General features: G+C 39.2%; 1 protein-coding gene across 2 annotated transcripts in view; it reads right to left on the bottom strand.

The window, feature by feature from the left end:
• Positions 1-11,612, bottom strand: part of CDON (cell adhesion associated, oncogene regulated) — a 60,743-nt gene extending 49,131 nt beyond the window's left edge. For both annotated transcript variants that reach the window (XM_012001258.1, XM_012001259.1), the window contains exons 1-6: positions 11,480-11,612; positions 9,167-9,439; positions 7,507-7,653; positions 6,207-6,350; positions 4,953-5,240; positions 3,110-3,379 (exon numbers count right to left, since the gene is read on the bottom strand). In XM_012001258.1, coding sequence (XP_011856648.1) covers positions 3,110-3,379; positions 4,953-5,240; positions 6,207-6,350; positions 7,507-7,653; positions 9,167-9,439; positions 11,480-11,555 — 1,198 coding nt within the window. In that variant the 5' untranslated portion in view covers positions 11,556-11,612. The remainder of the gene's footprint in view (positions 1-3,109; positions 3,380-4,952; positions 5,241-6,206; positions 6,351-7,506; positions 7,654-9,166; positions 9,440-11,479) is intronic.
• Between the last annotated feature and the right edge of the window lie 2,124 nt (positions 11,613-13,736).

The following is a 13,736-nucleotide window of genomic DNA, read 5'->3' as shown; positions in this document are numbered from 1 at the left end:
ATCTCAGCTCACTGCAACCTCCGCCTCCTGGGTTCCAGAAATTCTCCTGCCTCAGCCTCCTGAGTAGCTGGGACTACAGGCGCATGCCGCCAAGCGCAGCTGATTTTTTTTTTTTTTTTGTATTTTAGTAAAGACAGGGTTTCACCGTGTTGCCCAGGCTGGTCTCGAACTCCTGAGCTCAGGCAATCCACCTGCCTCAACCTCCAAAGTGCTAGGATTACAGGCGTGAGCCACTGCACCCAGCCAAGGCAACTGATTTTTGTTCACTGGTCTTCATCCATCCACCTTGCTAAATGTTATTATTTATCATAACAGGTCATAATAGGACATACAACAGCCATAATAATGGCCAGCAAACTATTTGGGATAGTCTGTGTTGACAATCATATTGGTTGTAAATTAACAATGATCTGGGTTCTTTCCTTCTTTTACTTTTCATGTCTTTCTGTGCTGGTTAGGATCTCCAGTATAATGATGGCCAGAAGAGATTTTCAAAGGGAGTGCTTCTTATATTTCACCATTAAATGCAATGTTTCCTGTAAGTCCTTGTTAGACACTCTTTATTAAGAAAGTTCAACTCTATTTCTACTTTTCTAAGTGTCTAACATGAGTACTCAATTACGTCTAATGTTTTTCCATCTCTAGTGAGATAATCATATTGTTTTTCTCCTTTATTCAATAAATAGAGTGAATGGCACTCTACATTTTCAAGTGGATTCCTGGGATAACTGTTTGGAAATGACGTCTTTTCTTTTTTACACTGTCCTGGCTTGTTAATATATTATTTAGGATTTTTACACCTATGTTCATAAATGAGACTGGCCTTTGATTTTCCTTACTTGCACCATCTTACTGAGGTTCTAGAATCAAGACTGGAGAGTTTCTATCTTTTCCTCTTCACTGGAACAGTTTGTATAATATTTGAAATGGTCTATCCTTCAAAGTTTGGTAGAACCTCCATAAAATCATCTGGCCCTTTATTTTCTTTGTGAGAAGATTTTTAACTCCTAATTCAACTTATTTCACAGGGTTAGGACTACTCAAGCTTATTTCTTTTCAGTCAGCATTGCTAAGTTACATTTTTTCCTCAGAATCTGTCCATTTCTGTCTTTATTATAAATTGTCATAAAATTTAGCTTAATCTTACTATCTTTAATTGCTGTAAGACTTGTATTTATAGCCCTCTTTTGTTCCTAATATTATTTGTACCTGCTTTCTTTTCTTTGGATCATTTTCCCCAAAGATGTGTCCATTTTCTTAGACTTTACAAAGGGCCAACTTCTATCTTTATTGATCCTCTCTATTTTTTCTTTGTTTTCTATTTAATTGATTTCTGCTCTTATTTTTATGATCTTTTTTCCTTTCTTTGAATCTATTCTGTTACCCTTTTACTTCACGCAGTAGTTTTTAGTCTTACTAATTTTCTTTTACAGTCACAGAAGGCTGTAAATTTCCCTTTAAATTCTATTTGGCTGTCTCTTACAAAATTGACTGTAGCATTTTCATTATCATTCAGTTCAAAGTATTTTAAATTTCCATTATGATTTCTTTTTTGATCCAACCATTGGAGAAGTATAATTTTAAATGTCCAAATACATGCCCATTTTTAAAAATTATGTTTTCACTATTAACTTCTAAGTAAATTACACTAATGTCAGAACATTCAGTCCATATGATATTGATTCTCTGAAATTTAAAATATTTATAACTCATATCATAAACAATGGACTTCCCTAATAAAGAACTCTTATAAATCAAGAAGAAAGACCAACAACCTAATTTTTTCAATAAGCAAAAGACAAAGAACAGTCAATACACAGAAACGCAAATTTAAAGGGCTCAAAAACATGAAAAGATGCCCAACTTTACCTGTAATAAAAGAAATACAGATTAAATGGTTGTTTTTTTTTTTTTTAACCTATCAGATTGGCAAAGACTTTAAAAATTGACAACACCCCATGTTGGCGAGGGTTTCAGGAAACAAGGAGAGCTAAGTGTTGCTGGTGGGAGCGAACACTGGGAATGACTATGGAGAGTGATTCAGTAATCTCTACCAAAATTACCACCACAGATGCGCTTTTATTCTGCAAGTTCATTTCTAGGAATTTCTTTTACAAATACTCACATGTGCAAAATAATCTTTGTAGAGGGGCATTCCTTATAGAACTACTTGTAATAGCAAAAGATTAAAAACAACCATCAATCAGGTACTAGTCAAATTGTTACAGCTATACAATGGACCACTAAGCAGCCATTTTTTAAAAAGGAATGAAAATACTTTTTATGTACCATGTGGGAAGATATCCGAAGATGTTAAGTAAAAAATTTATGGTAAAGAATGCTACCACTATTTAGGTAAAAAAACAAAAACAAAAACAGATATTGTTATAAAATGCACACACGCTCTCTCATGTTGTATGAAACCACCTGTATGTGTACTACATACAAGGCTGCTCAAGAAACTGACAAAACTAATTACTTCTAAAGAAAGGAACTGACTGCCTAGGGAATAAGCGTAAGAGAGAGGCCGGGCGCAGTGGCTCACATCTGTAATCTCAGCACTTTGGGAGGCCGAGGCAGGCGGATCACGAGGTCAGGAGATCGAGACCATCCTTGCTAACACGGTGAAACTCCATCTCTATTAAAAATATTTTTAAAAAAATTAACCGGGCATAGTGGCAGGCGCCTGTAGTCCCAGCTACTCAGGAGGTTGAGGCAGGAGAATGGCATGAACCCAGGAGGCAGAGCTTGCAGTGAGCCGAGATCGTGCCACTGAACTCCAGTCTGGGCAACAGATTGAGACTCCATCATTAAAAATAAATAAATAAATAAAAAAGATTAAGAGAGAGATTGTACCATATAGATTTTTAAAGTATGAAGAATCTGTTGAAAAGTTTTTAAAAACTTTTTTTTAATGAGCTTGATTAAATAGGATTACTTCTTCATGGAAATGCCTACCTGTCACTAGCAAGGAACATGGAAAATGAACACCGTTCTTGTATGGTGCTAGGGTTATTTTCTTTTAGTAAAAATAATTTCATTTTTGACCACAACAAAAGCCCACCTGGAAAATAAAAGTTCTTATGACTGGCATGACCTAAAAGCCTACCATTTTCAATTTCAAGTCTTCCAGTAGACTGCATAAATCCAATCCCATTATCTGCTACACACTGATACATCCCAGCATCTTCCACGGTAACCCCACTGATTTTCAGTCCGTTTCCTGCAGTTAGATGTCGTGCGGAAGGATGAATAGGCTGTGCATTGTGAAACCAGGTACAGTTGGGGGCTGGGTTCCCACGAACGTCACAGGTAAAGTGTACTGTGGCACCCAGAGACACTGTCTGATCCTGTAGTCCTTTAGAAATGGAAGCATGTTCTGAAAATAAAACACACAAATTAAACTCTGCCCTCAAAATGGACTTCTTAAATTATCAAGTCATAAAAACCTTCTTTCTACCAATAACCAGTTGAAACAAAGTTGCATTGTTTATTCACATTCTTCTGTCTGCTGTGGTAATCAAGAAAAAAATTAGAAATGTTCCACTAATAGGATAAACCATATGTTACTAATAACATATCGTCTCGTTTCATAGATTACTCCACCCACTTAACTCCCCACAACATATGGGAACACACACATATACAGAAAGAGTTTCTAATCCTGGGCTTCTCTTAGCATTTATTTCAGGTGATTAGTTTGAAATACAGTAACAATTTCCCTGGATCTCACACTAAACAGGAGCCAAAACAGAAGAATGTTTATTCAGAGGTTAAATTATTTTTACGGTCAACTCAACTTTGAGGTTAGATGTATAATAGGCGAAAACAAAAAAATGAAACTTCCTTTAGGGATCCTTCAAGTCACTTATTACCCAGAAAAAGTAAATCATTTATCAGAATTTGTAGCATATGTCTAAATTATACATATTAATCCAGTCCTAATCACTGAGTTCCAAAGCCCACTTGTCATACACTTACGTTAATTCCAGTGTCGCTAACCTATAGCAGGTTATGGTTATAAATATTATAAATACATGCAAAGGGTTTACAACAATTTTATTCATTATTAAACCACTTTCCACCTATTTTTTTCATGAAAATCTGTTTCAATAAAGGAAAACATTTTCTGCAGCTACACATGATAGTGAGGTAGGTAGCTGCTTAGAAAGAAAGGAATAGCTTTGAAATAAAGTATATAGAAATGTGGGTGGAAATAACTCAATTTTGTCACCCAGGCATTGGTAAAGCATCCAAAAAAAGAAAATTAAATTAAATAGATTGATTTCTTTTTGAGATGACATTTTCTTTTTTGAGACAGGGTTTGGCTCTGTCGCCCAGACTAGAGCGCGATAGCGTGATCTCAGCTCACTGCAACCTCTGCCTCGCGGGTTCAAACCACCCTCCTACCTCAGCCTCCCAAGTAGCTGGTATTACAAGCCTGTGCTACCACACCCAGTTAAATTTTGTATTTTCCGTAGAGATGGGGTTTCGCCATGTTGCCCAAGATGGTCTTGGACTCCTGGGCTCAAGTATTCTGACCTCCTCCCAAAGTGCTGGGGTTATAGGTGTGAGTTACCGTGCCTGGCCTGACATTTTCTCACTAGTACTCTGTCTTAGTTACTACTACTGGATACTACACACGGATATCAGCTAGATTCTTCCATTCTCCTGATTTCCAGTTTTTTCCTCCATGTTATGAAGAAGAGAGAATCATCTCTATATTGCATAACTAGGTTGGGGGTGAGGTTCCCAAGAATATTCCATGCGAAATGCTCTATGCCACCCAGAAAATGGCCTAATTCCATTATAAAAATGAAACTTGTTTTGGCTAGGGTGTAGATATTTCTAGATATTCCCTATTTCAACGTCACAAATGGATCTTTCCTTCAGATATCAGTTAGACCAGAAAAATGGCTTCATTTGAAAAAAATTAAAAACTAACATCTTACCAAGTACATTAACCATGTAAGTCACATATTTTACATCTCCAGACTTGTTTCCCACCATGCAGGAATAGTTTCCAGAGTCCGCTGGGTCAACGCTGTCTGTGGCAAGATGAGAATACAACCTTCTCCAGCTGCCTCCTGGTGCAATGTCCTGCCCGTCCTTTAGCCAATACACTTGAGGAGCCGGGACCCCACTCACCACACACTCCAAGGTTACGGGGCTACGAGAAAGAACAGCTAATGCCTGTGAATGGGTGGGGTGAAGAATGTGAAAATCACCTGAAGAAGGACCTGGAAAAGGAAAGGAGATGAGAGATTATTAGTAAGTCTTTGTTTCTAATCTCTTGCTTAGCAAAGCTGTGGGTATCACTGTTTTCCCATGTATTCTTTATACTACAAGGTCCTATTTGTCAGTTAAATCCTTTTTAGTTGAGAATTAAAAGATTTCTGTGGTCTTTTAGGGCTACTTCTGAATTGGCGGTTTGGAAATGCAGAATTCCCAACAAGTTCAGAAGCCATGGCTTTACTGTGCTCTAACTATTGGTGCTACCTCAACGCAACCGCCATAACCTAAAACTCAACAGTGATTTTCATCACATCTGAAAGAAAGAGGACAGACATACCTCTTTTTTTTTTTTTTTCAAAATTCACAGACACCAATTTAATGACCACTACTATAAAGTTATATCTCCTCTATTTCTTCTTGTTTGAACAAAGGGCAAAATCCTCCACATGTATTCACTCTGTCACCTTAGCCAAAATGCCCTTCTGTAAGTTACATTTTTGAAGCATGTACAGTACTCTTCTATAATGCATTAATGTACTTACTTTTTTTTTTTTTTTAAGCAGAGTCTCACTCTGTCATCCAGGCTGGAGTGCAGTGGTGCAATCTCAGCTCACTGCAACCTCTGCCTCCCACGTTCAGGCGATTCTACTGCCTCGGTCTCTCGAGTAGCTGAGATTACAGGCGCGTGCCGCCACACTCTGCTAATTTTTGTATTTTTAGTAGAGACGGGGATTCCGCCATGTTGGTCAGGCTGGTCTCAAACTCCTAACCTCAGGTGATGCACCTGCCTCGGCCTCCCAAAGTGCTGTGATCACAGGGGTGACCCACTATGCCCAGCCTGTGTTTCCTTTTTTGGTAAGACTTTTTATGACAAACAAACAGGATTTGGAAAAAAATGAACTATCATTGCCCAAATTTTTATGAGGACTCTTCCTCTTCCACCAGTTACCATTCTTCTCCCAAATACTTACGACTCACAAGGAGCTTTCGGCCAATAGGTTCAACTTTTAATTGATGTGTGACAGGATTATAAGCTGCACATTTGTACGATCCCTTGTCCTCTAAGGATACATTCAAAATGTGAAGATTTCCTGATGGAAGGATTAAGTAATTCTCTGAGGAAGGAAGGGAGTGCAGTTAGGCCTCTCCCTTTTATGAAGGACACCACAGCACAACTAAAACTCACAAAGGTTGATCATTATGCTTTATTCCATCTTATTTTGTTTTATTTTATTTTAGAGATGGGGGTCTCACTCTGTCACCCAGGCTGGAGCACAGTGGCATAAGTACAGCTTGCTATAGTCTGGAACTCCTGGACTCAAGCGGTCCTCCCACCTAAGCCTCCCGAGTAGCTGAGACTACAGGTGCAGGCCACTACACCCAGTTAATTTTTAAATTTTTTGTAGAAATGGGGTCTCACTATATTGCCCAGGCTAGTCTTGAACTCCTGGCTTCAAGTGATCTTCCTGCCTCAACTTCCCAAAGTGCTAGGATTACAGGCGTCAGCCACAAGACAGGCTGCATTACGTTTAGACAGGAGATTAGCGGCAAAGAAGCAATCAAGGAAAATTTCTTAAATGAAGGAAAGGGAAAGTCAAAGCAGAATAGAAAAAAAAGGTCAACAGAATTAGCACAGCAAATCAAACTCGGCAGAAGCATTTTAACGATAGTGAATCTCAAAGCACAAGAAACATGCTCCGACTTTGGCAAACCTCTACCTGCAGCACTGGTCACATGGTGTTTCTGCATTGTCTAGTCACTCATTTTTTCCCCACAAATACATATTAAGGGGCTACTTTCTGCCCACAATGGCCAGGCACAAGTGCTATGGCAAGGAAAAGAGCAGACAAAAACCCTGCATGCATGCAGCCCACGTTCCAGTAGGGCTCTGTGGGGAGGTCAGAGAAAAAGAAATATAATCATAAACTAACAGAAATATGAATAACACAGTGTCAGGTGTGATCAATTCTATGAAGAAAAGCAAAACTAAATAAAGGGGCCAGAGAGCACCAGATATATTATTTTAGATAGGACCATGAGGGCTATCTTCTCCAAGGAAGTGAAATCTGTTGGGGGTCTGAAGGAACTGAGGGAGTGAGGCCTCAGGGGATGGGGCCGTAATTATATGTATATTGTAACTACTTGTTTTAGTCCTCTCCACTTATGCCTTCTTGCCTCTACAGTTCATCTCTAGCATACAGAGCTTAGAAGCAGCTTATTTAATGAACATTTGTTCTGTGTGTGCCACCAGCTTTTCACAAAAGGTCTCACCTGTGGAACGTTTCAGCCATTTTCCCCGGATTTTATAGCGCACCTCAGCTCTGGGGTTACTCTCTGGTACCCTGCAGCCAATGAAACCAGCACTGTTTTCTTCTGCTGTAATAACATGCTTTGTGGATGAACCAAAATCACCAAGAACTGAAATAAATAAGGAAACAAATAAATAAGTAAATAAATAAATGCAAATTTGAATTCTTTTTCCCAAAGGAAGTTTAAAAATCAGAAACAACATCTGCAGCGTGGCCTTTTGTGGCCGCTGACCCCAGTCCAAAGGGCTGCATGATCTTTCCATCTCAGAAAGCAGCTGGGGCAAGCTACTCAGGAGGCTGAGGTGGGAGGATCGCTTGAGCCCAGGAGGTTGAGGCTGCAGTGAGCCAAGATCATGCCACTGCACTCCAGCCTGGGTAACAGAGTGAGACGCTGTCTCAAGAAAAAAAAAAAGAAAAAGAAAGAAAAAAAGAAAAGAAAAAAAAAAGAAAGCAGCTGGGGCAGATGTGCATGGTTGAGAGCTAAGACCTAAGTCATGGCACCCTTTTTCATAAGTCAATGCTTCTAGGGAACCAGAATAAATATAAACTGCTCTGAAGACATCTAGAACTATAAAGCATAATTATTCCCATTTGGTCAAGACAAATCCTTTTCAATCCAGTCCCCCATCAAAACTCACTTTCCCTACAGATCCCTAATCTGTTTGTAGTTATTCACATTGCAGTAAAATGATTTCTGGAACGAACCTAGGACATCAAAAAAATAAGGAAGGATATCATTATTTAGATCATCTGAATCTACTAACTTGGTCTCAATTCCTCTCAGTCTCAGTTCACTATGGATGGAGCCTGCGGGGGAACTCTTTATGATCTCCAGGGCTCAAAGCACTCAGCAGCCTGTCACGAGGAGTTCAGCCTGCCCGTGTGTGTCTTACAGCTGTCCATGGGTCACAGCTCTACAAAAACATTTACTCTTCTCAGTTATGACAAACTCACTACTCCTGGGGAATCCAGATTTGTTCTGTAAATAGGGGTGCCCTTACAAAGACGTTTTCCATTACTGGAAGCCATCACCATTTGAAAGGCAGATGGCTCCAACTTACTAAGAAAAACCACGCATTCCGGATTTTCCGTAAGTTCAATACTCAACATTCCTTTCTTTACAGTTACTTTTTTCCTGCTTTTTAATCATGGTTTCAATTAAATGAATTAAAATCACTCAGTAATCAAGGCAAATAAAACAGGTGTGAAAGAAAGACAAAGGACTCCAGGAAATAATTAAGTGTCAGAGTAGACAACAGCTTTTGCTGTTAATGATATCATGGACTTCCAAGTACTCATAAAGAAATTGTTCAGAATTCACATTAGAAAAGGGTCCTTCCCTGGCAAAGCTGCAGAGATTATAAAGAAAAAAACAACTGTCCTAATTGTGTAACTTTAAAACAATCATTTCCATATCATTGTCATCGATGAGGACACCAGGCCAGGCTCACGGAGGTCTAAGCGCACTTCCACAAGTTCTACTCACAGCACGAGCCAAGGCTGAGATAAAAACTCCTATGTGCCTTACACCAAAGTCCATAGTCTTTCCCCTCTTCAGAAATGCAAGCACTAACAGTAATTTCCAGAAAACCCATACATAACAGGGACAAAATTAAACTCACCTGCCACAGATACTGTTGCTGGGCCACTCACAATGGCACCGATGCTATTGTTGGCAAGGCACTGGTAGTAACCCAAAAGGGAGGAGTTAAGAGAAAGAATTGTCAAAGTCCCCTGATGAATCTTAATATGTTCCATGTTTCCATCCAATTTTTTTCCATTATGCAACCATGAGATATGAGTGGTCCCAGGTTTAGCAGAACAATGTAGTACTACAGGTCCACCAAGTTTCTGGACAGCAGAGAGTGGATCAGAAGTAAAATAAGGTGCCAAGTCTACAAGGGAATATTCCCCATATGCAAAGAAAGCACGGGAGATAAGAGGAGAGAGAAAGAAGATTACATTAAACACATTTCATCTGTATCTTTATAACTAAAGGCAATCTCTTATTTTATGTACGTTATGGTTCTTGATGCTTGTAAAAGTTCTAGCAAAATTCTTAAGAGCCTATTTATTGGAAGTGAAAAAGAAAGTTAGCCTAGGACTTAACAATTAGGGTACAAAAGACAAGAATGCTGATGATATAAATCAGATACAATATCAATCCTATTAATAAGAAATAGCAAAGTGCAGCTGGGTCCTGGGGCCCCGCCTATAATCCCAGCACTTTGGGAGGCCAAGGCAGGTGAATCCTTGAGCTCAGGAGTTCAAGAAGAACCTGGCAACATGGCAAAATCCTGTCTCTACAAAAAATACAAAAATTAGCCAATGTGGTGGTGTACACCTGTACCTCTAACTACTCCAGAGGCTGAGGTGGGAGGATTGCTTGATCCCAGGAGGTGGATGGAGGCTGCAGTGAGCCATGACAGCACTACTGCACTCCAGCCTGGGTGACAGTGGGAGACCCTGTCAAGAAAGAAAGAAAGAAAGAAAGAAAGAAAGAGAGAAAGAAAGAGAGAAAGAAAGAGAGAAAGAAAGAGAGAGAGAAAGAGAGAAAGAGAGAAAGAAAGAAAGAGAGAAAGAAAAAGAAAGAAAGAAAGAAAGAACGAACGAGAGAAAGAAAGAGAGAAAGAAAGAGAAAGAAAGAGAAAGAAAGAAAGAAAGAAAGAAAGAAATGGCAAACAGCTTTTTTAATAAAGTGACTTGGAAGAATTGGAAGTTAAGAACCTGAAAAAGTGAAGATGACTTTCCCAATAAAAAGAATTCTCCCCTATTTTACCAACAGGATTTGATTTATGAGAGCAAGTTTTTCTACAAATGAGGGCTGTGGTACTTTCTTATTACTTCCCTTCAATATAAAATAATGTTTAAGTTTTAAGAAAACGGAAATAGAAAGTTAGGAAGCCACAACTGAACTACAAAGGCTGTCCTTTCTTAAATAGAGGGCTTAGTATTTTCATGTGGGATTTGAAATTGTTCGATCTGTGATTTCTATCACTCCAGGAACATGGCAAGGCAGGGGTGTTCCTGCACCAAAGTATCCACGCAGATCCTTCTGTTCCAATCCAGAAGCGGGAGGGGGAAGAAATATTTGTTAATTTGGTGGAATAAAATACTTAAGAGAAAAAAAATCAATAAATTGCTGAATCTACTCCTACAGAATATTTAATCAGAAACAAAGTTAAGGGGAAGTATCTCTTCTGGCTGAATCTGGGGTGGTTGTTTAGCAAAACAGAAATAAAACCACAAAACCAATATTCCCCTTATTAAATTTAATACAGCTATATGGTATTTTTAGCAGATATTAAAAACAGTACTCAATGAATAAACATCACTGTATTTGTATCTACTTATATATTCATGTTTACACAAGTCTAAAATAAAAAGAAATGCACGTGAACCATGTTTTAGGCATGGGGCTTACACACATATTTAACAACAAACACATTTATGCTTTTCAGTAACCCAAAGAGGCAGACAAAAAATTAGGCAAGGTCATAAGAGAAAGTGGCAGACCTGGAATTTGAACCAAGTTCTCTCACTCCCAATTGAACATAGTATCATGCTGATTCTAAAACTTCTCTTTGGCCTATATAGTCCACATTTTATTCCTGTTCTTTCCAAATCAGAAATTAGTAATAACATATCCCCTTATTTTTAAAAAAGCATGATTGGAAAATACGTATTAAAAAAAAAAAAAAGGGATAAATTACAAGGGCCAGGACAGGAAGGCCTGCTAATGTCCAAAGCACTACTAAGAGATCCTTAAATTGCTGAATTTATCAAGTTTTTAAATCAAGTAGTTGGTCAAACCAATCTTAGAAACATCTTTAGATAGCACCATTACCACAAAGCATTGCAGTACAAATTTATTTGCTATAAGATTAAGATAAGTAAAGGCCAAACCACCCCCTCCCCAATTCTTCTACTCTTACCTGAACTCACAGAAGAGCACAGAGCTGTAAGAGTAACATATAGCAGTGTACATAAGGCTCCAAGATCCGGATGCATAGCGCCAGATGACAGAAGCAGGCAGGACAGGCTTCCAGAGCAAAACCCAGGCCTTGGTTCACTAAAAAAGAAAAAGGAAAGAAAATATAAACCATTGAAATCTTTCATCTGAGCAGCTGGAGTTGTGAGCATGATGGCGGCCATCTATTTTGAAAGCTCTGTGTAGAGTACGTCAAATACTAGGCACTTAATGATCCAGATCTTCCCAATTCACAAACTGATCTCTAGACACTAGAGCTAGAAGTTTTGCTCATTCTTCCAAGGTCCTAGGATATCTCTTACTACACAGAACTAATCACTCTGAATGAATACATTCAATTGCCTATAATGCATTTCTACTTACACATCTCACATACATACAAAACTCAACGCAACCAACATGTATTCCTCCTCCACATCCCCCAAAATAGTAAATATAAGGAAAATAACAAAATAGTGGCTAACATTTACACAGTGTTTACTATGTGCCAGACACCGTGTCAGTGCTTTAATACACGAATTTAATCTTCATAACAACCCTGTGAGATAGGTACTACCGGTTTTTGTCCCTTTTTTTCAGATGGAGGACTCCTGGCTCATGGACTGGTCAAGCACAAAGAATATTAAGGTCAGGCCTGTGTTGGGATTGGGCTTGGCACTATTGTGAGAGTGGGATAAGCCAAAAGGATAGTAATGGATGAAGCCAGAGAGGAAGGCTGGACCAGATCACATATTCAGCTTTGAAGGCCATGGTAAAGATTGTGGGATTTATTCTAAAAGCAAGAGCAAACCCTTAGAGGACACAGAGAAGGGGAATGATGTAATCTTATTTATGCTTTAAAAAGATCACTGGCTGAAGTGGAAAAGGGAGACTAAGCTGGACATACTGTAATCACCCTGGAGACAGATGAGGACACAGTGGTTAGAGCAATGAGTCAACCGTGGAGGTGGAGAAAAGTAGTTGGACTCAGAATATATTATAAAGGTCGACCCAATAGGACAAGTCGAAGGCTTGGATATAGTGTGGGACAGAGATGTGTGAAGGATAACTCTTGGGTTTTGGTGACACAAAATAAATAATAGCCCTGTTTACTGAAATGGGGAAGACTAGAGAGGGAGAGACAGAAGAGAGGGTTCATCACTAGTTCTGTTTTGGCCAAGGTAAGTCTGAGCTATCTATTAGACATCCAAGTATCACTGTCAAGTCAACAGTTGCATGTATGAGTTTGGAGCTGTATGAAGAAATCAGAGCTGGAAATGTAGATCTTAAAAGTATGAACGCCTTGGCACTAGATGAGCTCTCTCTAAGGAAAATATGTTTAGAGGACCGAGGAGAGGGGAAGAGATAAAACAGAAGAGCCTTGGAATACTCCAACCTTTAGAGACGGGAAGTAGCCAAGGACACGCAGCAGAGGTAGTTAATGAAATAGAAAAAAAAATCTATTTGTCTAGGGAGAACATAAGAAATATTTCTAGGCTGGGCACAGTGGCTCACATTTGTAATCCCAGCACTTTGGGAGGCTGAGGAAGGAGGATTACTTGAGGTCAGGAGTTTGAAACCAGCCTGGCCAGCATGGTGAAACCCCGTTTCTACTAAAAATACAAAAATTAGCCGAGCCTGGTGGCATGCACCTGTAATCCCAGCTACTTGGGAGGCTGAGGCAGGAGAATCGCTTGAACCTGGAAGGTGGAGGTTGCAGTGAGCCAAGATTGTGCCACTGCACTCCAGGCAGGGCAACAGAGCCAGACTCCATATCAAAAAAATAAAAATACATTTAAAAAATAAGAAAAAGAAATATTTCTAGAAGAAGAGTGTGATCAACAGTCTCAAACATCAATGAAAAGCAGAGTAAGATGAGACACCATCAGAAAGGACTACTGAAGGTCGTTGGTGATATTGACAAGAATGGTTTCAGTGGAGAAAAGACAAAAGCATGATGGTGGGTTCAGGGTAGAATGGGAAGACAGGAAACAGGAAGCAGGCAGACACTTCCTTCCAGGGTTCTGCTATACAAAGGCAGCAGAAAAACAGGGAGAATTGCTGAAGACAGATGGTAGTCAAGGGATGGTTTGTTTGTGGGGTGTGTGTGTGTGTGTGTGTGTGTGTGTGTGTATTTTACTATAGAGACAGTATAGCACATTTGGTAAAACTAAAAAAGTTTCACAAAACCCAGCACTGGCAAGAATGTGAGCAAAAATCAT

Source organism: Mandrillus leucophaeus, unplaced genomic scaffold, assembly GCF_000951045.1.
Source record: "Mandrillus leucophaeus isolate KB7577 unplaced genomic scaffold, Mleu.le_1.0 Scaffold656, whole genome shotgun sequence".
NCBI lineage: Eukaryota > Metazoa > Chordata > Mammalia > Primates > Cercopithecidae > Mandrillus > Mandrillus leucophaeus.
This window is presented reverse-complemented; position numbering and strand designations above follow the sequence as displayed.